Here is a 24,816-nt window from a genome sequence, read left to right as displayed (position 1 = left end):
TACTCCAGGCGATAAGACTACTGCAGTTTTGTCAGTTGCAGGAGAGCAGAAGCTAAATGGAACATACTCCACATGCTGTGTGACACCTCATACCATTTGGGAAGATGCAAGCTACTGTAGAATACCAGCAAGCTAGAAAACTTACACTGTGCAACACTCACGAGTGATTAAAAGACCTGAGCTGCTGTCACAGATTCTTCTCAACAAATATAGTTTTATCAGTAGCTCTCTGGAGCTTTCCTTTTCTTTCTTTTCTTCTTCTTTTGTGAGCTCCAGAGTAGCTGTACAACTTCTAATAAAACATGAATGCTTGTATTGATTGCCGCTGAATTGTAGCCTCCTTTATTGGGCAACAGAGTAATAAATGTGTGATGTTTCAGATAATTTAATAAAACCTGCTACATTGTGTGTCCATATTGAGTTTGTTCACTTGTGAGTGCATTTTTCCTGTTATGTTTACTAATTATTAGTAATGTTATTTGTTAGTTTAGTGTAATATTAAGCAGGTTAACGGTTTCAAGGTATACCGTGGTTTGAAAAAGTCACGGATTCCAAACTAAGGCATGGATACCCGACCCGAGTCCGACGGGTCCCGACGGGCCGGGTTCAGACAGATATTTAGAAATGATGGTCTGGTTCGGGTTGGGCTCGGTCACATCGGCGCGATAAGGCATTTGTTGTAAAATGGTGCTGTGGCTCCTTTAAGAGAGGTGTGTGTGTGTGTGTGTGTGTGTGTGTGTGTGTGTGTGTGTGTGTGTGTGTGTGTGTGTGTGTGTGTGTGTGTGTGTGTGTGTGTGTGTGTGTGTGTGTGTGTGTGTGTGTGTGTGTGTGTGTGTGTGTGTGTGTGTGTGTGTGTGTGTGTGTGTGTGTGTGTGTGTGTGAGAGAGTGTGTGTGAGTGAGAGAGTGTGTGTGTGAGTGTGTGAGAGAGTGTGTGTGTGAGTGGGCAGAAGAGAGTGGGCAGAAGAGAGATAGAGATAGAGGAAGCAGACGTGTTGTAGATGCAACCGGAGCAAAGTTAGTGGTTATTCATGTTATAACGTCGGCCCTGGAGGTAACGAGTCTCCCCTGATTTTCTGATCATGGTCGGAAAGGAAGCGATCAGGAAGGGTTAACACACTGAACATTTTAAGAGGTTATTAACGTGTGCTTGTTGGCCAATGTGCGCTGATGCACTCATCTGTTGACATTTCTGAATGCCTTTCAGTTGCTTAATAAAAATTTCCACACAAAAATGTAGCCTACATGTGTCATTAGTATGAGGGGAAACATTTTTTATTTTAACTGTCGGGCTCGGATACAAATTTCTTAATGCCTGTCGGGCTCGGGCCGGGTTCGGTCACGGCTCTGTCGGACGCGAGCTGGGCTCGGACGGAAAAATTCGGCCCGATCTGGACTCTATTCCAAACCACTAAAATTTTCCATCATACTGTTTTTTATGTTGAGTTGTCAAGGAAAGTGCAGTTTAGTGCAGTTTAGTGCAGTTTAAATCCCTCTCCCTACCAGTGTGTAGTGTGTTTAAAAATAAAATGTGTTCAATGGAAACAAAAATGTTTTTTTACCCAGCCGTTTTAAAATAATACATTTTAAAGTTGTAATTGCAATTCCGCAATACTGTGAAACTGTGATATTTTTGCCAGAGATTATCATACCGTCCGAATCTCATACCGGCGCATGCCTAACAGTAACACACAAATTTACGATGTGATGTGACTATTGCACATCGCGATGTGGACGATATCGTGCAGCCCTAGTCTGAAAGTACAGAAGGTATTGAATGCCTGATTAAATGTGTACTCTTTGCCTATTAGTTAGTTATTAAATCCAATTTTTGTCGATTTTAGATTTTATTTGATTTTTGGCAAAGTTCTTGTCTGGTGGTTTGTGTTTCGACCACATTTGACATTTGAGCCTACTAAAATTAGACTTATTTTGTATAATAACCTAAGTGTGCAGCTATGCAAGCTGCACTGTGAGTCTGTACTTTGGCACAGCGGTGCTTTGAGCTTAATGCTATCCTCACAGTGACAATGATAACATGTTAATGTATTGCAGTCGTAATGTTCATCATGTTCACCATCTTAGTTTAGCATGCTAGTATGCTAACATTTGCTAATTAGCACTACACACAAAGTACACCTGATGCTGATAGTAATGTCTTTGGTAATGCAATTTGACCTGATAGTCGAGCTCGATGAAAATCTAAGGGATTAACAAAGTTATTACAATTCATTGTGAGGTGGGCATGAATGTGTGTAGAGTTGGGCGAGATGGAGAAAATAAATTATCACGATATTTTTGACCAAATGCATCGATCTCGATATTGCATCTGCATGCTTTCACAAAATATTTACACAATGAGAATTGTAATAAATAATCATCAGTAATGGTGATATAATGACTAAGTGGGTAAAGGCAAATGATAGAACAGCTAGTAAGGCTGGTAAGTTCAGAAAATTACATCACTTTACTGTAATGCAGCCTTTAAAACCAAACTTTTCTGATATTGCGATTATACCAAAATTTAAGACGGTATCTAGCCTCCTATATCAATATAATATCGATATATTGCCCAGCCCTAAATGTGTGTATCAAATTGCATTGAAATCTATCCATTAGTTCAGGAGACATTTCACTTAAAACCACAAATGTCCACCTCAAATAAAGATGGTGGTGCTAAATGAAGAATCAAAGGATCATCAGGTCATTAGAATTCATCCTCTTTAAAACTAACCTAACAAACCGTGTCTGAAGGGATCATATTTTTTTTTTTTCAATGAAGCAATTCCTTGTCCTTGGCTCTGCGCCTCCCACTTCCAGTTTAGATGCTGATTTTGAAAGAAGAACCAGACTGATAACACAGGTGTTAGTATTACATTTACAACCACATTCTCTTGCTTGTAGATTGTTGTTTGAACAGCCTTTTTTAAGTGTGTTCACATTAGATATTCATTAGTTTTTACAGTAAAGGTGCTGACAATGGAGAAAACCACACATCAAACCAAACCAATATACACACACATTATAAACATTGTATAATTTCTTTCTGCGTATTTGTCCAGATAATGATACTGTGGTCTGTTTCTTCTGCAGTGCGGACATTTACACCACAGTTTCTCTCTCTCTCTCTCACTCACACTCACTCACACACACACACACTCACACACACACACACACACACTCTGTTGAGAGACCCTGCAGCAAAATGCTACATTTACCTCCACTTGACACCTCTTATGGAATTTCTGGAAAGCACACAACCTAAACGCCTTACTCTGTAAACACACACAAAAATGATTACTTTGTGTCAGCAAATGTATGTTTCTGATGTACACATACTATAGCTCTTGCATAATGTTTATGTATGTGTGCACTTACAGAAAAATGCACAAAATATGACAGCACCTAAACAAGACGAATTCATTTCAATCACAGTATGTCTTTAAATATATAGTGAATTTTAAAGCAAAGATTAAACATTGCTCAGTTATAGCAGCAGGATTGGATGACACTGAACCAACGTTCATTTGTTACTTGTGTACTGGTCCATAAAAAAGAGGAAAATAATAAACAAAGGAATACCATGAAGAGAATATTATGTAGAGTGCAGACAGAATAAAGGGTAATAGCTTTGCTACATGGAAATTATTGAAAGGAAGAGAGAAAGAAACCTTCAAGACTGATGACAGGTGAGAAAAGCGAGTGAGCTGTGAGTGAGACAGAGTGAGAGCTAAAGAGAGAGAGCGAGACAGAAAGCGAGTGGGAAGGAGAGAGTGAGTGTGTTGCGCTTCATGTCTCTCAGTTCCCTGAAGGTGGGCTGTCGGCAAAGTAGCTGCCTTGCTAAGAAAAATAAACAGGAAGAAGGAAAAAAGAGTGGAGCATCCAAACATCGGATGGAGAACAAATATCGGAGAGCGAGGGAGACCTAGAAGGGGAGAGGAGTGAAAGGGGGAAACTAGGGCACACGCACATTAGTGGCACGTATTCACATTAGCAGGCAGGGGGAGAATGGGAGTGCTGAAGAGAGTAAGGAAAAGGGGGGAGATGAAGAACGAGGAGAGGAGGAGAAGAAGCTACAAGATGGGAATAGTGCTGATGGCAGAAGTGTGATGGTGCACACTGCCAGGAGCTGAGAGTGACCCCCCCGCTCCCCCCCATTTCTTCCTTCCTTCCTTCCTGCCCTGTCTCCCTATCTCTTCTCTGACCCTGTCCCCGCCTCCTTCACTCTTCTCTCTCTCTCTCTCTCTCTCTCTCTCTCTCGCTCTCTCGCTCTCTCCCTCTTTTCCCACAGGCAGACCAGGGAGAGAGAAGCGCCTGGGTCGCATCTCCGTGTCTCTCTCTTTCGTTCTCTGCCATCCCTCTGCACTCTCTTCAGCTCCTCTGTTTGCGATTCTGCAGCTGAAACCCTGTTAGAATATTCCCTGAGCTCGGCATCATAGGCAGTACACAGGAGCAGGATAGACCGGGGGAATAAATGGGAATCCCTCAAAGAACTGAGGAGTCTTTTTGTTCTTTTCATGCTTTTGATGATTGACCTGTTCCGCTGCCTCTCTTCTACAAGTAAAGACTTTGAATGGAAGACCTGATGTGACAAAAAAAGAACAGAGCAAAAGCTTTTGCACCTTTTTATTTTGCCTCACAGGACAAAGTGATACAAATGAAGACAGTGCTTGGAAGTGAGGAACTGAAGACTCAGTCCATCTCCAAGAAAAAAACTGCAAAAGAAACAGGAGAACCAGAACGCAGACTTTGAATAAAAGAGGACGAGACGCTCCATCAATTGATTTAAAACAAAACGCTCTTTGAGACTTCAGTCTTCCCTGTGAGTCTCCGTCTCCACTCCTTCTGTCCCATCTATACTTTTCCTCTGTTTCTCGGGCTCTGCTCCCTCGACTCAAGCTCAGCCATGCAGGTGTCCATCGCCTGCACGGACCATAACCTGAAGAGGGGGAATGGGGACCACAGCAAGAGTGCCACTAGCCCCAACGTGGTGAACCAAGCCAGGGCAAAGTTCCGCACCGTGGCCATCATCGCTCGCAGCTTCGGCTCCTTCACTCCACGGCACATTTCACTCAAGGAGTCAACGGGGAAACACACGGGCATGAAGTACAGGTGTGTGTGTGTGTGTGTGTGTGTGTGTGAGCGTAAAGAGTGTATGCAATGTGCAGGGGTTTAGTGACTGTAGGGTATGTTTCTTGAAAAATGCTGTTTGTTTTTTAGGTGTAGTTTTTTTTCCTTCACCTTTGTGTGTGCTGCCATGCTATACTCAGTTCTTTTCTTGCCCACTCCATCTCAGCAGCTGTATCTTCATTATTCTTTTATTGTGCTGCTTAATATTTCATTATATTGGAGTTGTCCACACACTTGTAATTTTGAATGCAACTTAATTAATTTGTTGTGCAATTCTTTTACACCTTTTTAAAAGATGGTATTTAAAATCACCCAATGAAGTACACTTTAGAACCCTTTTTATTGATGGCTTGGTAATCATTTATTGTTAAACAACTTTTAGTGGAATTTTATCATAACGTAAAAAAAAAAATCAAATGTAACGCATGGATATCAAAGAAATATCCGCATTAGTATCTTAACACTAATTTCAACTATTTTTCCAACCCCTACTTATGTAGAACCCAGATACATTTGTTATGTAGTGCTTTAAAGAATAATTTTATGTAAATGAGAAAACAGCTTTATGCTTCACACAATCTTGTTGATTACCCACTGCCTTACTGAAAGTCACAAAATTCCCCTTTTCTGCCGTAAAGCCCCAGTCTTGAGCCTTTTGTCGCGGTCATATTGTGGCATTTCATAAAGCCACTCTGCCAGCACCATCTGAAGCACCTTCTGCCAAGCCTGCAGTATGTTTTCAGTGAGCTTGCGCTACACATTTCAAATTTGATCCTCAGTCTCCAGATTTACCAGTAAGTCATACAGAAGCTGCTTATTCACTTTGGATGTTACAAGCAAACCTGACAGGATTTACGAATAAATGCTGTCTGCTACCTGGTGAAAGTTTGTTGTGTGACCTGTCTAATAGCATTGTCTAATCTCTCCTTTCTTCTTTCTCCCCACAGTTAATTTATACTTTTTCACATATGCTGTCTGTCTGTCTCACATAAATCTTAAACCCCTCTCCCTTTTTGTTCCGTTTTGGTCACAAATACTCAAATTCTAATGCTTTCAAAAGCCATGAATGGAAGAGGACGCCTCTGCTGCGCTCCCACACACCTAAACACTTTTATTTTTTCACTAACTCTCGCTCTTCCCTCCGCCTCTCTCTATGGTTTGGTGAGACAGCTCTGCAGTGTGGGCAGAGTGTCTGAGTCTGATTTGACCTCAGCAGTGCTGTTGCTCAACTAACTTGTGTGTTTGCCTCAGGCTGTGAAACTTACATAAAATATCGTGCCATTACTTTCTTTTCAACCTCTGCAGGTTACTGTAAAATCAGACGGGCGTGCGTTTGTGCATCCGTGCATGCATGCGTGCGCAGAGTTTTGAACAGAGTTCAGAGTGAGATTTTGGCGGCAGGGGTTTGGGTGGGGACGGAGTCTGATCTGATAAATGACATAAATGTAGGCCTGTGTTCGATTGAAGAAATTCTTAGTCGACTAACACTCATTCAATTGTATCGACTAATCGATTAGTTGATTTAATCGACAGATCTGTAAATCTGAGTTTCTCTACAAAGAGTCATGCAAAAGGATGCATATATTAAATAAGATAACGCCTCCTTTGCATATTTAAACACAACATTTCAGAAAACGTGTAATACAACAAAAAATTGCCTTAATGAAAGTAATCAAAGTAGGTTTCACGGTGATATCTCTTAGGTAAAATGTCAACCCTTAATTCTTGTGTTTACTAGAGATGTGCTCGTACGTTTCTTAGAAATAAGTCATTAAGCATGAAAACAGCATCACACATGACTAATGGACTAAAGAGATCTAACGGGAAGCCATCCGACTCAAGAAGGAGTCTTTCCGGGATATGTTATCCCGGAGGACTCCGGAGGCAGTTGCAGGGTACCGAAGGGCCCGAAGGGCTGCAGCCTCTGCCGTGAAAGAGGCAAAGCAGCGGGTGTGGGAGAAGTTTGGAGAAGACATGGAGAAGGACTTTTGGTCGGCACCAAAGTGCTTCTGGAAAACTGTTCGCCACCTCAGGAGGGGGAAGCGGGGAACCATCCAAGCTGTGTACAGTAAGGATGGGACACTGTTGACCTCAACTGAGGAGGTAATAGGGCGGTGGAAGGAGCACTTCGTGGAACTCCTGAATCCGATTAATACGCCCTCTAGAGGCAGAGCTGGAGGATAACGGGGGATTGTCGTCGATTTCCCAGGCGGAAGTCACTGATGTAGTCAAACAACTCCACAGTGGCAAAGCCCCGGGGATTGATGAGATCCGTCCAGAAATGCTCAAGGCTCTGGGTGTGCGTGGAAGTCTGGGACGGTGCCAAATGAGTGGCAGACTGGGGTGGTGGTTCCCCTTTTTAAAAAGGGGGACCAGAGGGTGTGTGCCAATTACAGGGGTATCACACTTCTCAGCCTCCCTGGTAAAGTCTACTCCAAGGTGCTGGAAAGGAGGGTTCAGCCGATAGTCGAACCTCGGGTTGAGGAGGAACAATGCAGATTCCGTCCTGGTCGTGGAACAACGGACCAGCTCTTCACTCTCGCAAGGATCCTGGAGGGAGCCTGGGAGTATGCCCAACCGGTCTACATGTGTTTTGTGGATTTGGAAAAGGCGTATGACCGGGTCCCCCGGGAGATACTGTGGGAGGTGCTGTGGGAGTATGGGGTGAGGGGGTCTCTACTCAGGGCCATCCAATCTCTGTACGACCAAAGTGAGAGCTGTGTCCGGGTTCTCGGCAGTAAGTCGGACTCGTTTCAGGTGAGGGTTGGCCTCCGCCAGGGCTGCGCTTTGTCACCAATCCTGTTTGTAATATTTATGGACAGGATATCGAGGCGTAGTCGGGGTGGGGAGGGGTTGCAGTTTGGTGGGCTGGAGATCTCATCGCTGCTCTTTGCAGATGATGTGGTCCTGATGGCATCATCGGCCTGTGACCTTCAGCACTCACTGGATCGGTTCGTAACCCAGTGTGAAGCGGTTGGGATGAGGATCAGCACCTCTAAATCGGAGGCCATGGTTCTCCGCAGGAAACCGATGGAATGCCTTCTCCAGGTAGGGAATGAGTCCTTACCCCAAGTGAAGGAGTTCAAGTACCTTGGGGTTTTGTTCGCGAGTGAGGGGACAATGGAGCGGGAGATTGGTCGGAGAATCGGCGCAGCGGGTGCGGTATTACATTCAATCTATCGCACCGTTGTGACGAAAAGAGAGCTGAGCCAGAAGGCCAGAAGGCTCCCCTGCTGGAGCTGCTCCCCCCGCGACCCAACACCGGATAAGCTCACGAAGATGGATGGATTGATGGATGGAGATCTAAATTGACTAAGACCAAAACCACCGATTAGTCGACTAATCCACTAAGAGGGAGCAGCCCTACATAAATTCGTACAAATAATTTTTATTTTATTTAATTCAGTATGTCTTTGTGTGTGTGTGTGTGTGTGTGTGTGTGTGCAATAATTAATACTATCAATTGTCTGGATACAATATAATGAAATAGCCTAGGCCAAAGGTTTTCACAATGGGGGCCGGGAGGTTGTGCAGTAAAAATAAAAGGAAAGAAAAAAACTAAAAATATTGGGTACTGTTATAAAAGTATTATTGGTAGACCTAAAATGGGTATCTTTATAAAAATATAAAACTGTCAGAGTAGCCCTGCAGCCGATTCAACATGTAGCTATAATAATAATAATAATAATAATAATAATAATAACAACAACAGGCGACAAAGCTACCCAGTGTTTTCTCTATGTTGATTTCTGCCGCCACAGTATCAGAAATAGGGCAGACACACATCAGGGTTTCCTGTTCCTATGTACATGTAGTATATAAAGTCATAATTCCACGACTCTACAGAGCCGTGTGCTCTACTGAACTCAAGCCAACTGTCATCCGCTCTCTCTCAACTCAACTGGAACAGTGACAGGACGTCATCACTCGCCAAGTCATGGCAACCAGATAAACAACAGGGCGAGTACACCGAGTACACTTGTCACTCAATCTCAGGCAAAGTCACAAACAGCGACTAAAGCCGCAACTTGAAATCCGCACTCACTCAGCTTGTGCGTGGCAGGCACTAGCGGCGCCAGGATTTTGATTGTAGGTGGGCCTCCAGAAAACTGGACGGGCCAATTAAAATAAGCCAAATGTATTCAGGTTCCCCCCTCATTCAGACAGCCAGACACTAATAACGTTAAGACACTACTTGCCTTGCTGGTGTGACGGTGTGGCTACGGGAGGACTTGATGGGGAGAGGGCGGCCGAGCAGGATGGTAAATCATCACTTGTAACCGCGTTACTTAAAATGTCCTCCTCCTGCTCCTTGGAGTGTTTCTTGCTGAATTTAGATAAAAACAAGCTGCTTTGTTTCGCTTTGCGTTTCATATTAGCTAGCTAATAGCTACACTCTGTGTCTGTCTCATTGAGCTTGCTTGAAAAGCTTGCGCACAAACGTCATTCATTTCATTGGATCACTTGCTGGTGACGACGCAGCCTGTGGGCAGGCGGGTAGAAGCCGCTGATTGGCTGAGAAGCTTTCACTCAAAGCTTTCCTCAGGCTGCTTATTGGATGAACTCCTAGATGGGTCAAAATGGGCGGGCCCGAACTTAAAATGACCAATGGTAGAGCCGCGGTTGGCGGCAGGGCATTCTGAACTCTATGGGGGACTCACTTGATTCCTCTACCTGTTCCACTGTTAAAAATAGCGGCGCAACTTGGTGGGCATTATCCTGGTAATTTCTCTGTGTGAGAAATACAAGGTGTGGCGTGTGAGCGTGTGAACGGGTTGAAATGCGTGTGTCTCACGCCCAATGCGTGAGACTTGAGAGCCTTGGATCTGATCCCATTAATATTCTATTGATTAAAGAGACTTTATTGAATAAACCTCAACCTGACAATAGTTTTGCTTCTCTGGATAAATTGTAGGGTGTTTTATATGTGTAGCTGATGCCAAATGAAAGTTCTGCAGCACACTCTGATAAAATGAGGGTGCTTGTCACACTCTGCATATGGTAATATAGGTTAATGATGCAAAATTGCTTTGCTATTTTCATTCACAGTGAAAAGATTTTCTCTATTTGAAGTGATGACGTTCAACTTTTTTTTTTCAACTTGGATAAAAGGCCTGGGCCAAAAACAATCTTTGGAAGATGCTGCGTGTGAGTAACACAGCCTGGCCATGGAAGATGTCCGTTAAGCTCTCAGACGCATCATTTAGTGTTATTGATCTGGATTTCTTCTGCTTTAGTAGGCTAATTGTGTTAGTTACGTTATTGTCTTTTCACAGTGCATTCAGTTATTCTACTGCTGCATGTTTTATGTGCTATAAATGGAAAATGGTGTTCTTGACTATTTATTTGTTGAACAGGGCAGCAGAGAACACTGTAAAAGAAACTGAATATTAACAGAATGAAGCATGCAATATGTTTTCTACAATGATCCAAACATGCACCTCTGTGGTACACTGTATAATAATTACATTTTTTATTTGGTTTTATCCAAGTATTACAACTTGTATCTTGAAACCTGGCTAGGACTATTATAACACTGTTCAAGGCTAATAGAAAACTGTCTTGGACTCAGTTTTGAGACTGGACTTGCATTACATATTGCTCAGACTCTAAAGTAGTCTAGACAATATGTAATGTAAGTGGGCTATGATGCGCGTGGCCAGTAATGAGAGCTGGGAGACAGGTGAGCAGCGTACAGGTCATGGCTCAGTGCCACATCACTCTGCGTTGGAAACAACAGCCCAGAATGGTGCGGGCACAGAGTAAACATACCTGGACCAAAAGTTACATTTGGCTACACCTGGCAGGTGACATTAAGATGAAGGCAAATTGTCCTGCTTGCAACAAATGGATTTAGTTTTGTAGAGAATTACAAAAAGGCAGTCTTTGAGATCTGACCTTAAACTTCACAGTGTTGTTTTTCTTATAATGGACCAGAGTAAGATGCTTCTGTAATAACATAAACAAATCCCTGATATGTTTAGATGAATGGGTAGCAGACACTGGATTTGTGTCTTTATACCTTTATGACCAACTACCAGTGTCCAACCACACCGATGTGTCAGCACTGCTGCTTCTCCTATCCAGGAGTGTATATGTAGAGGGGCCAGACCTTACTCCGCAGTGCTGTGAAGATGGGTTTGGCAAGTGAGACTAGGTGTCAACCAATTGTATTTGTATCTATAGAAGCTCTTGGGTCGAGAAGTAACATGCCAGAAGCCTGAAAAAGACTTGGCTCACGTCATCTCATGGCTGAGTGTAAGGAGCAGAACTTGATAAAAAGCGAAAATAAAATCTGCTCTTATTCTGCACTTGTAAAACAACGTGGTTGCAACTATTGATATCAGAATTTTCTAAATCAATATTGGATTGGGATAATTTATATTGCAATGCATTGATTAATTGATTTCTTTTACCCAGCCCTAATAATAAAAACATCTGTATTTTCTCACATCACCTAGAGCGAAGATGCCCTAAAGTTGAGCAATTAGTCAAATATCTTGGTCATCATTTTACAGATGATACTGTATGTAGAGTTAATATACGTACAGATGTAGAGGACAACATATTCATTGCATGTGTTAATCCTACTGGAACATGCAAACTTTAGTTGTGGTGACTGGTGTCAGTTTTGAGAATGGATTCTTGATGGTGATGCTGTTTGTTTCATGTAATATACTGTAGCTATATTGTATGTTCTTATCCATTTAATTGATTGATTGAATCCCCTTCTTGGAAAATGCATTAAAAAGTGGGAGCAGTGTTATAGCTGTATAATAAAATGAAACCTCATATGTATGCACGCATGCACACACACACACACACACACACACTCCTCTTTACACAGCTTCCTCTATAGGATGCCATGCTATATGCCAGTGCATTCTACCGGTCAGCTTGTCATTAAAAGTTCAGTAGGCAGAGGGTGGTGACAATAGATGAGGATGGGCTAGAGTTTCTGCCCACAGCTCTATAGGAACAATAGGAGAAAAGATGGAGAGAGAAATGAAAAGAGACGGAGAGAGACAACAAGAGGAAAATACCTGTGTGTGCTGATCACTCAGTGCTGCATTGTCTCCTGCTGACAGTAATTCTTTCTCGGATGGACCGTATGGGATGAGATAAAGAGTCTCTACCCCCTCCTCCATCTCTTTTTTTTTTATTTCAAGAAGTGAACTCAGGGTTGTACACACCATCTGCTCTGGCACTGGCATTGTACAGTAGGTGAAAGTAGTAGTACGTGTGTGTGTGTGTGTGTGTGTGTGTGTGTGTGTGTGTGTGTGTGTGTGTGTGTGTGTGTGTTATTTCATGTGCTTCTTACAGCACATGACAGTCACATAATACACCCACCCTCATGTGACCTGTGTGGGGCGTTTAACTATTTATTCCTATAAACACAAATGTGTTTAACATGTATCAAAAGGTGAATAGTGGCAGAGAGTCTGTAGTGATGGTCCTTTAGGTGCTCTCAACTTCCAACTCTGATTTTCTGTTGAGGCATATAGAGAATTTTTTAACTGCATCGACACATTTTTAATACTCATTGACTGATGTAATATGATGTTTACTGGTGCCCGATGCCAGTTTGACTGAGCAGAAATCATTTAAATTTTAATTCTGACCACAGCAAAGCAGTGGTGTGGGAGCAGGCTTGGTTTGTGCATGTGTGGAAGGATGGCCGTGGTGGATGCATTGCTGTACATCTGAATAAAGGGATACGATACTGGATTACAGGGATTTATTCACCTGCTATTTGCATTTCTGCCATTACAGCACAGAACAATGGGTTCATTGGGCTATTTTCTGTCCCCATTACAAAAACGCATCAAGTCTTCCACCATCAATCTGATTCAAACCCCTGGCTGTGTTGTGACAACTGTATGCAGTATACACTTGTATAGATTGAACCACCAGGGTGCAATTCGCTCCCTGTACCCCTTCACTGCGACACTGTGTGTTGTGATAACAAGCTCTGAATCAATCAGAGTTCCTAGCTTGGCAGCGTTAAAAATGAGCTAAAGCGGCAGGGATTTTTGTATTGTCTCCTTGATTTCTATTTCTATGCATCTTTCCTTCTCACACACACACACACACACACACATACACATACACAGAGACGCTTTGGCAATATTGTCTTTGTTACACTCATGTCAATAAAGTGAATTTAATTTAATTGAGAGAGTACAGAAGGTGGAAGGCATGAGGCTTGACTTAATACCAAATATATTAATGAATCAGTGGTGTGTATGTGTGTCAGTACAACCCCCCATAGAAATGTGTGAAGCATTAAAATGCTTTATTTAGTTGCATATGTGCCCTGGCCTCTAACACGCTTCACTATCAGTTAACTTTATCGAGGCTCTGACCTTTGGCTTTGAAACACATCAGGTCCAATCAGGTGGCAGCATGCTCGATAAAACACCTGTGAGACTGCCGTTTTACCTGTGGTGCGCCTTGTTTTCTCACTATCCGACTACAGTACACATGTATTAATCACGTTGGTATAGTTCGTGTTTGCCGTTTCAATCGCACCCGCTGCAGCTTCCTACCCCACCATTTTCACAAGTTTGAAAATACGTTGGTGGTCCCGTAGCTTCCGGTACGTAGCAAAGATTGTGACCGTTGAAGGTAAGTAGTTCCACACTTTTTGAGCATCATGAATGCAGAATCCTGGTACCTGTAGTACACTGTATTTTGCTATACTTTGTCAGTGTGAACGCACTATGCACTCAAAATGGCAAGTGTAAGTACAGAAGTGCGTAAATTGACACACAGCACTCTCACATGTTTACCAGCTTGCAGTCTTCTTTGCTGGTGCATTTCTGTTTCTTGGTGATTACCGGTACCTGTAGGCTCAGTGGAATAGTGTGAAACCATTAGCAGGAATGTTTATTGCATCACCCATGAGTGCATGCGCGTCCTTGTACACATGCACGAGACAAACAAAAAGGGGACCCACTTATAAATAAACTACTAAAGGTCACAAAATCCACAGGTTACCTTAAAACAACAATTCCTTTGGGAGCGTGCAAAAATCTACAGCTCCCACTAAAATTATATCATTGTAACTTAACTTTTTAGTTTTAATTTCTGCTCGTAATTGGCCCTGTGGATATATAGGTTTGTATATCACATGCACTGTTTTCCTTTTTATGACGGCTAACCTTGCTGCTGTGGTTCAGTTTTTCAGTAAAGAAAGAAAAGAAAGGCAGCAGATGTGGGAGATGTGAGGCGTTTAATGGATTACAGCAGTCAAGGCCAAAGACTAGTAACACACAAACAATGCATAAAAAGCCAAATATAGACACACTCTCACAGTATAATCACATGCTCACAAAGAGCTTCTTATTTTCAGTTATTTAAAAACCTGTATCTGTATTTAAAAGTGGTTTGAATTTGGTATTTTTCAGTGAAAGTTGATGGTAAGAAAAAAAAAACCGAGCCTTACAATTTAACAAAATAATGAAAGATCTGGCAAGAATAAAGCTCATTCCTGATGATATTTCAACATATGTTGCAATACAAAAAACACATTAAGGCTTTGTAAATACTGGCCAAGCTTTTGCATGAGCCAACTCACAAACTGCTAATTTGGCAGAAGAGGGTTGGTGTCAGCTGCACAGCATTGGTGTGAAAGGCCAGATTAGCAACTGCTGTAAGTATCTGTGTGATGTGCCATCATATGGAGGAGATGTGAAGGTGATCTCTGTGTGTGTATGTGAAACACCTAAATGTTGTAACTGTATTAAGTATTTTTCAGTAACATATGAAAATACTGACAGTGTATGTCCATTTGTGTTATAGAAAGATGGCAGCTGTTTATTTCAACGTAGCTTTTTTTTTTAACACAAGAGCAAATAATAGAGGGAAAAAAAGGGAAATAAATTAGAGAGATGATAATGAATAAAGGAAGGAATTCTTGGTGCCTGCTGGTCGCACTCCAAACCACCACACAACAAATACTCAGCGGCCCTAACCAACGCATTATCTCTGCTTGTTGCTATGGTAATCATGTCCTTCGCTCTGTAGGGCCATCTTTCAATTTGGAACACTTTAAAGCGTACACACACACACACACACACACACACACACACACACACACACACACACACACACACACACACACACACACACACACACACACACAAAACAAACATATTTAAGTAAGACTTTAAGCAATTGGGTGTAAACTAAAAAGGCAACTGAAGTAAAGAGATTAATGGCATTGGAAAAAGGGCTAATGATGTGATGAAAGCAGACCAATGTAAACTCTGAGTGCTGTCTATGTCATAAATGCATGCACTTGATTTTAATAGTGATTCATTTTAACACCATTTAAAGAGCTGAGAGCTCTTATAAATACTATGTTTTTAATGCTGGCAACTGGCAAAAAGAGTTAAATTGCAAAAGCACCAGTGCTGTGGCGGCTCAGAGAGGGTTGACATGGGTTTAAACTCTATTCATGCTGTAAGAGAAATCCCAAGGTATTCAGCTCCCTCAGAGTGATGCAGGGATGGTATAAGGAACAAGAGGAAGAACAGGGGAAGGAAAGACGGTAAAGAGAGTGTGACTAATCTATGAATGAATATACTAGTAAATTCCTACAGGGTCCTGTTGGCAGAATAACAAACAATGATTAATTGTCCGTTTGTCTGTGACCTTAGACGTCCTGAAAGACACTGAGAGTAATATTAATTATAGTGACAGGTCTGAAGCTGAAACTAGCTCGCAGTTATCTCATATGTGGTAGCAATTGTTAAGACTAATACCTCTCTGTGCATAGCTGAATACAATATTTCACTCAGGTCTGTGGCAGCTGACTCTAGTCTGCTTGTTCGCTAGTTATGAATGAAAAAAAAAAAAAAAAAAAATATATATATATATATATATATATATATATATATATATATATATATATATATATATATATAGTAATAGCACGGTCTGTTATTGTATAGTTGTTCTCATTAGTGTTACTGCCTGATTTGATTTGATCCCAATAGCACTGTTCAGCCTTCCCTGATGCTAGAGTTGAGGATAGTGGGGCCATCCTCATTCAAATGCTTCAAGTGCTATCTTCACTCACTCTCACTTTTTCATTAAAAGAAGTGCCACGATAGCTTGTCAGGTTTGTTCCATGCTGTGGCAGGAGAATAATTTAAATGGGGCCGGGAGCCAAAAAGAAGCATCAGCGCAAACTGATATCAGATTTTATTGCTAATGTTGTCTCCCTCTTTAGCTGCCCAACAGGGTACAAGAGAGAGCAAAAGAAACAGAGATGTATCATGTGAACGAAGAAAGTTCATCAGTTATTTTACTTTGTACTCACCCTGTGTTATTAAGTGCTTACCACTATGTTGATCCTTTGAAAGTGCAATCCTTATTCCTCCTCATAAATTCTGTCCTCCCAAAAGCTGTTTTTAAGTTGGTAATTAATACTTTATCGTAGGAACAGTGACACTGTAAACACACAGGCTTCCTCACAATTATCACAAACAAGTTGTTTTTTTCTTTCCAATAATCGTTAAAAAAAATCTCTTTTGTATTGTTCTTTGCTTTGAAAGTACAACACAACATTTTCTAGTGGTTTTGTTGCTTACTAGCAGCAGGATGTTCCCTAAACTGTAGCAGCAATGCAGCTGTGACTAACTGGGCTCTAGTGGGATGAATATGAATTTGAAGAAAACTTTCAGCCCATATATCAAGATGAAATATGATGGATAAAATGTGTTTCCCTCTTGATTAGCATGTATGGATGATCAGTTGGGTTGATCTGCCCTGATCTTGACTGGATACTAGTTGAAGAGTATGCACGGTGCAGTATATAGTACATGCCAAGGAGACATATAATTTCATGACTCTAGAGTAGATATTTTTACGCAAACTGAGCTAGAGTTTCTAAAATCTGTGACATTACCAGCCTGTCTGGCAATTGCTCACGGCAAAAAGTAAACTCTGCTCCCCTTCCTCTTCAATTGATGAAAAATGTGTCCAAAAAGCAGAGCAACTACTGAAGCAGCACAACACCCTCATTGTTTTCATCCTACATCCTAAACTACAGCCCCATCAGACAGACTGCTGCTGTCCATATAACAACCGATATCCTCAGGGCCCCTGTCTCTTTCTCGCTAGCTCTCCTGACAGCTCTTTTACCGGATTTATAAGACTCCATTGTAAACCTTGTCCAACAAAAGGAATGAAAAGTATGAATTGCATTCAGCTAGTATACAGAAGATATTTGTAAAGCTGCTGCTCATAAATCGGTTTCAGCCAGGAGTTTTTTCTTGTTATAATCTTTTGTATGTGAGTTAAGGGAGTTTTTTCTCACCACTGTCGCAATAGCCACTGCTAATGTTTGCTCTTGAGGGAATTACTGGAATTGTTGAGGCTTTGGAAATTATAGAGTGTGGTCTAGACCTACTCTGTCTGTAAAGTGTCTCGAGATAATGTTGCGGGGTGAGGGACGGGGAGGACCCAAATGCAGAGAGAGGCAGGCAGGCAGGAGATGGTGGAACTCAGGGATTTAATGAACAAAAAGCGGCAGCACAAAGACTGGAAAACTTACAAACATAAACTGACGGGCAAAACACAGGCAGGAGTAAAGTGACGCAGGAACAGACACAAGGCACAGGACGGAAACACAAGGGCACAAACTAAACAGGCACGGACACAAAACGATCTGACACAAGACAAGGGGAACACAGAGGCTAAATACATGAGGTGATGGGTAAATCAGAAACCGGTGAGACAACAGGTGAAGCACATCAGGGCGGGGCAGGACAATCAACAAAGGCGGGAACAGAAAGCAAAGCTAGACATGACAAGACAGAAGACCAGGCTATCAAAATAAAACAGGAAGCAGGACAAACAAAAACTAAAAAAAACTATTTTAGAGAGCGGTAAAAAGATGAAGCGACGAGAGAAGTTAACTTGTCGGAAGTATAATCATTGGTTTTATACATTTCCCATCCTCAGCTTTAGCGATCTGGTTTTACTATTTGTGCATGGGAATGTGTGTGTTTAGCGTGCAGCTATACTTACTACATGAATGAGTGAGTAATCTATGTACTGTAGTTAATGTGTGCATGTGTGCCTGTGAATTGCCCATTCCTCAGTGTCTGTATGACAGATACACACTTCCTTTTCAAACAGATGTCCATTTTCAAATTTAGTTTTTTCTTCCTCCCTAGGATTTTAGCCCTTCTTCTATTTCTGTCTTTCCTTTTTAAAATTATTCTCCCTCCCTCTTGCTCTCAAATTTTTTCTCCCACTTTCCTGCCTCCACAAACAGCATACTGTGCCGGTCTGCTGAGCTCAGTGCCTTTGATCCATGTTGTAATCAAAATTACCTAACTGTACCACGAGGCATATGTCATGTTTCCTGCATGGTGGGCTAACTTTTACATACCCATATTGTATGCGCAAAGCTTAACATGCAGACATGAAAACACCTACACATGTTATTTACATTTTATGCATTCAGCTGATGAATTGAGTGAGCAGATATGTTTATATTTGGCTCACCGAAACACACCAAACATACTTTGCCACAGAAGGTCTCACTGTGAAGGAGAGCTGAAACAATTTGTCAATTAAATGATTAGTCAAAAAATATTCTTCAACCATCCATCCATCCATCCATCTTCGTCCGCTTATCCGGTGTCGGGTCGCGGGGGGAGCAGCTCCAGCAGGGGACCCCAAACTTCCCTTTCCCGAGCAACATTAACCAGCTCCGACTGGGGGATCCCGAGGCGTTCCCAGGCCAGGTTGGAGATATAATCCCTCCACCTAGTCCTGGGTCTTCCCCGAGGCCTCCTCCCAGCTGGACGTGCCTGGAACACCTCCCTAGGGAGGCGCCCAGGGGCATCCTTACCAGATGCCCGAACCACCTCAACTGGCTCCTTTCGACGCAAAGGAGCAGCGGCTCTCTCCGAGCTCCTCACGGATGACTGAGCTTCTCACCCTATCTCTAAGGGAGACGCCAGCCACCCTCCTGAGGAAACCCATTTCGCCGCTTGTACCCTGGATCTCGTTCTTTCGGTCATGACCCAGCCTTCATGACCATAGGTGAGGGTAGGAACGAAAACTGACCGGTAGATCGAGAGCTTTGCCTTCTGGCTCAGCTCTCTTTTAAATCACAACGGTGCGATAGATTGAATGCAATACCGCACCCGCTGCGCCGATTCTCCGACCAATCTCCCGCTCCATTGTCCCCTCACTCGCGAACAAAACCCCAAGGTACTTGAACTCCTTCACTTGGGGTAAGGATATTCTTCAACTATTTTGGTAATTGACTAATCGTTAGTCATTTTTCAGCCAAAAATACAAAACCTTTCTGTTTCTCGATTGTTAAGGTTTTGCTTATTTTGTTTGTCTTAATCTATGTGATTATTATAATATATCTTTAGGTTTTGGAATGTTAGTTGGACAAAACATTTGACGATAGTTAAATAATAAACATTGACGGTTGTTCATTAGACGATATGGCAAAAGACTGGGAAAAGATGGCTGGTATATATGCAGGGGAGTTAATAAAGGAATGGCAAGTGAGGGGATCAGGTGACTGGGAATGGCGGGAAAACACTGAGGGCAACTTCTGTATGGGGCAGGTAGCAAATGGCAGGAGGTTAATGAGAGGTTAAAAACAGGAAAATTAGCAAAAATCACTAAATATAAGTAGGCGTTGTGACAAATGTAAATGTTCATGTAATGTCATAAATGTCAAACAAAAATCTGAGAAACTTGGGTTAAGTAACTACTACTCAGCAAACAGATCAGCACAATCGTCAATGTTTGAAGGAGGAAGCTAACACAGGAAGCATGTACTGGTCACTGCATTAGTTGTCTATATTCTTGACGTTCCACTTCCGGGATTGCTCCGCTGCCGCAGGAAATTCTGCCGGATGCATGTATTTTTGGCGATGCCCGTTTCCTTCTGCTTTCTTTGTGTTGGAATGTTAAACTCCGGTGGATTTATGATGATTATGGTTAACTGCTCCTCAGATCTTTGCAGGGTAAATTGAGACAGCTGCTAGCTAGACTATCTGTCCAATCTGAGTTTTCTCTCGCATGACTATTTTACAGCGGCTCCGTGCGGAGCTTAGGGCCGCCCATGACGATTGTGATTGGTTTAAAGAAATGCCAATAAACCAGAGCACGTTTTTCTCCCATCCCGAAATGCTATGTGGAGTAGCCAGATCCTCCTCCGCTCCACAGCGTGTGGATGGTCTGGCAAAGTGAGACTACTGCATTAGCAACTCCTACTGGCTGGTTGGGTTGTCTATCCAGAAAGGAAGGAGCTCGAACCTGCAATTTGTATTGGACGAGGAAAATGGTACTAAGTCCACACCTTAAAAGGTGACAAAACTAAGCATTAAATGTATGCATGCTGATGAGATATGTGCAATACACACATATTATCTCACTCTGTTATATCTGCATGTGTAGTGGTGATGAAAAGGGACTGTGTGTGTGTGTGTGTGTGTGTGTGTGTGTGACATTGAGTGAACAAAGACAAGGTGTGATGAAGTGAGTTAAGAATGGAGAGAGGTACTTTAAGAGAGGAGATTGTAAGAAAAAGTCCCTCAGCTAATTCTTTAATACGACAAAACTATATTTTTCTCCCTTGACCTCATATGTTCACTGTACTAATCCTCATGCAGTGCTTATTAAGCAGTTGTAATTTTAAACCTGCTGTAACACATCCAGCATCATTATGAAGTACTTCTTAGTACCTACACATTAAAGCTAGTGGGTGTAACTTCAAATATCCCTTATATATCCTAATTCAAGGAAAGTGGGGATCTTATTTTCATTGATTCCAATGCAGAAAACTTACGTCTGTCATTAGTGAAGAAAAAAAGTACAGTGTTAATGTGGAAACTGAATCTTGGCAATGGTTATAGACCTGAAAAGACAGACTGATAACACTGGCAAGATGGGTGTAATAACTCCATAAACGTATTACTGTAATTGAGAAGCCTAAGGCTCATGTTTCACCTGTCTTGGTTTCACTTTAGTGGCTGTGGGTTCTACTGAACTCTGCTTACATTTGCAGACTCTTAACCCAAAACATTGTCAGATACAGTCAGCAGCTTACATTTTCCAACATTACATTTTTATTATGCCACATTGTAATCTGTTCTATGTAAATAGACTGGAATAGAATAGATCTTTATTGTTCATCTTTATTGGGCAACAGTGTGGCAGCACTCTGCCCAATAAATAATACACTTTGCTAATTGCAGCTTTAGTGAATGACCCCTTTCCTTTCTCCTGCTCCTGTCATTATCCCCATTTGCTCATTTTAATTCCCCTTTTTCCTGTTCCCCATTGCTATCAGCATGGATTGATGTGTGAGTGTGTGCTCTAAGGTGCAATGTGTGTTGGTGTGTACATGGTAGTGCTGTTGTTGGAGCCACAGTATAATTTGGAAATTGCTCTTTGCTCATTTTTGGACGAGAGATGGAGAGAAAAATTTAAGAAGCAAAGAAGTCAACAGAGACCCAATTAAAGCCCATATCTGTGACCAAACCATGTTCACTGCCTGTCTGTTATTAAGCCTTACACTTACACAGGTGCAGTGCGGCACAATGGGAAAACTTGAAACAATGAACTTCAGCCATGAGATGGTGAAAAATTTAAATTTAATTTGAGGCCGGGCCGGGCCTGAAATGGTGCTGCGGCTTCTTTGTGAGTGTGTGTGTGTGTGTGTGTGTGTGTGTGTGTGTGTGTGTGTGTGTGTGTGTGTGTGTGTGTGTGTGTGTGTGTGTGTGTGTGTGTGTGTGTGTGTGGAAAATGGGCAGATGAGAGCTAGAGAAAGAGGAAGCAGACGTGTTGAGAGCAGAGTTGGTGGAATAAGTTAAAGTTTTGTACACAGTGTGTGCGGTGTCCGAAATAAACCCCAGACTGAAAGCAAAGTTCATTCATTTGCCCACCAGAAACGGGATTTTAACCCCGACGATATTCATGTTATAAAGTGGGCCCTAGAGGTAACGATTTTCTGATCACGGTCTGAAACGAAGCAATCAGGAAAGGTTAACACACTGAACATTTTAACAGCTTAACGTGCGCTTGTTGCACCGTGCACTGATGCGCTCATCTGTTGACATTTCCGAATGCCTTCCTACAGTTGCTTAATAAAAGCTGGCTTTCCACACAAAAATGTAGCCTACATGTGTCATTAGTATGAGGAAAAAAATTTGTCGGGCTCGGACACAAATTTCTTAATGCCTGTCGGGCTCGGGCCGGTTTCGGTCACGGCTCTGTCGGACGCAGGCCGGGCTCAAACAGAAAAATTCGGCCCGATCCGGACTCTAACTGGTTCCTGGTTGCACACGTTCAACTGGTCGTGACTGTTTTACCATATTAGGGGTGGGAATCACCAGAGGCTTCACGATCCAATATTATCGCGATACTTATGTCACAATATCATATTGTTGCAATTTTAAACATTGTGCAATATTCTGCGATATATTGCAATTTATTACCTTTTTTCCAACTTCACATTTTCCCAATTTCAAATTATGTCCCCAAAAGGAAACTTTGTCAACATCTATTTTATCTTTTTGTTTGTTCATCTCTTCAATTTTATTGCTGCAAAATGGGATTGTCAAGCAGACAAACTGACCAACACATATACATCCGTCTGTGTATCGATACAGTATTGACACGGGAAATATCACAATACTGTGCTGTATTGACTTTTTTCCCCCCACCCCTATACCATATCCTGTAGGTGGAAAGAGACTCAGGGATGCTGCAGTGTGGTGCATGGCCGAGTGAGCAGTGGTGCTGCTGTGTTGTGAATAATGCACGATGTAGTGATCAAGCGAGGTTTACTGAGTGTGGTTATAGTCTACATGAATTAATTCACAGCTCACGTGCTGGACTGATAGAACAGTAGAGTGCATTAAGAAGCTTCATCTATTTCTCCAAGTGCTGTTCAGAGCCATCAGTGTAGAGCTGTGGGAGAGTTAGTCAATGGTAATCCAGAAAATTAGATCTCTAGTCTGAATGCTGCTTGATTTTGTTATGGCTCACTTTATCACTATTACATTTACATGCAGCATGCAGATACTGTACTGGCTGCATAATATTTTTTTAATTATCTGTCAGTTTAGAGTTGGTGGTTCCACATGCATGCATTGGGAAGTGTTTTTGTTTGGATTGCTAAACCTACAAATGTATTCTAACTCCCATTATAGTTCAGCAAAGGTCATCTTGATACACTTAATTCAAGATTTGATTTGTTTCATTAACCTTTTTATAAATCTTACAATTGAATCAAAGAGCTGGAGACATTTGTTGATCCCTGAAGGGATTTAGTTGTCACACAGCAGGCATGATGCTGGGGCTGGATTTAGCTGCTTTGATTGGTGGTGCAGTCTAAATGTCACACAGTCCCCTTGTTCTATTGTGCCATAGTTTTAAACTATTATGAGTTAAAATTAGGTCATAACAACATACATAATGCATTTAAAACATGAAAAACCTTGTCCCAAAAAATCTTGTCCCACTTTTCATTAGATAAACAAAATAAGCTAACACATTATGCGGCTTACTGTATGTTCAATATGCCTGTTGTAGAAGAAACATAGAAAAACATTGTCCAACACAGAGCATTTTCTTTCTTTTATGTGTAAAAAGACTGCAAGATTGTGAACTCTGTCACCCTCTGCTCTTTGAAAGGCTGCAGCTGCTTTTCCCTTCATGAAAAGAGAAACTCTCTTTCTCTCACTGTATCTTAGCCGACAGTGATGTATAGAGCCTATTTCACACATCACATCATTTTTATATGATTATTGAAAAACAGTCCTTAAAACAAAAGGTAGCTCGTATTATTTTTGCTTTGTTCAGTGTCATTTATTAGCACTATGAAACAAGAAAGTGATAACGACCACAAACGGCAATAAGTAATAATAATATGCTCGGGATTCAGCAGGGCTTGTCTCACAGCAGTTTTATGGCATTTATTGAACTGTTCATTTTAACTTATGTACATGTGCGTGTGCAAGTGTGTTTTTGGACCTTTTTTGTGGGAGTGCAGCATGCATGTGTGGATTTTTACCTGCATCCATGTTCATGGTGTATGTGTGCATGTGCAGCAAAGTCTATAAAGAAGTAATTTAGTGAGAATCCATCGGAGCGTTTCTGGTTTTGTAGCATTTATTGATCATGTTCCACACACTCCAGCTCCCCAACATACACTCTGATGGCCAGAAAATCTGCTGGCTCCTACTTTTCTCTGCATCCCATGAGTACATTTAATTCAATATCTGCACTGGGGTGTGTGAATATGTGTGTCAGTACTACTACTGTATGTTGTGTTAGAAGCAAGTGTTTGTCTGATAATGTGCATGCATCTGTAATTCTTTTGTGATTGTGTGTGTTCAGAGTGTGTTAAAGTAGTTCCAGTTTAGTTACAGCTTTACACATGATGAAAGGCCCCTAAATTATAGAACAGCCTATGAGACTCACTTTATGCTCCTTAATATGAATGAAACATTAGGCCGGCCACACACTGGCTGCGTGGCGTGAGCGTGACAGCTGCGTGGCGTGTCCGTTTTTTATTTCGTCTCCCATGTTAACAGGTTAGAGCTTGCATACTACCTGTGTGACACGCACGTGCCGAAAACGTTTGCATGCTAGAAATAGAACCAACGCCTATTATTGTATGCCATATATAT

The 24,816-nt window shown here is 41.9% G+C and overlaps 1 protein-coding gene across 4 annotated transcripts in view; it reads left to right on the top strand.

Annotated features, from left to right (window-relative positions):
* The window catches only part of kcnab1a (potassium voltage-gated channel subfamily A regulatory beta subunit 1a), a 113,559-nt gene that overhangs the window by 34,258 nt on the left and 54,485 nt on the right, over window positions 1-24,816 (top strand). For 2 of the 4 annotated variants that reach the window (XM_028572084.1, XM_028572075.1), the window contains exon 1: window positions 4,308-5,110. The exons of the other annotated variants lie outside the window; for them this stretch is intronic. In XM_028572084.1, coding sequence (XP_028427885.1) covers window positions 4,905-5,110 — 206 coding nt within the window. In that variant the 5' untranslated portion in view covers window positions 4,308-4,904. Of the gene's footprint in view, window positions 1-4,307; window positions 5,111-24,816 lie in introns of those variants that run through there. 4 annotated transcript variants of the gene reach the window in all.

Source organism: Perca flavescens, chromosome 3, assembly GCF_004354835.1.
Source record: "Perca flavescens isolate YP-PL-M2 chromosome 3, PFLA_1.0, whole genome shotgun sequence".
NCBI lineage: Eukaryota > Metazoa > Chordata > Actinopteri > Perciformes > Percidae > Perca > Perca flavescens.
Note: the sequence above shows the minus strand (reverse complement) of the source record. Positions and strands in the feature narration are given on the sequence as shown.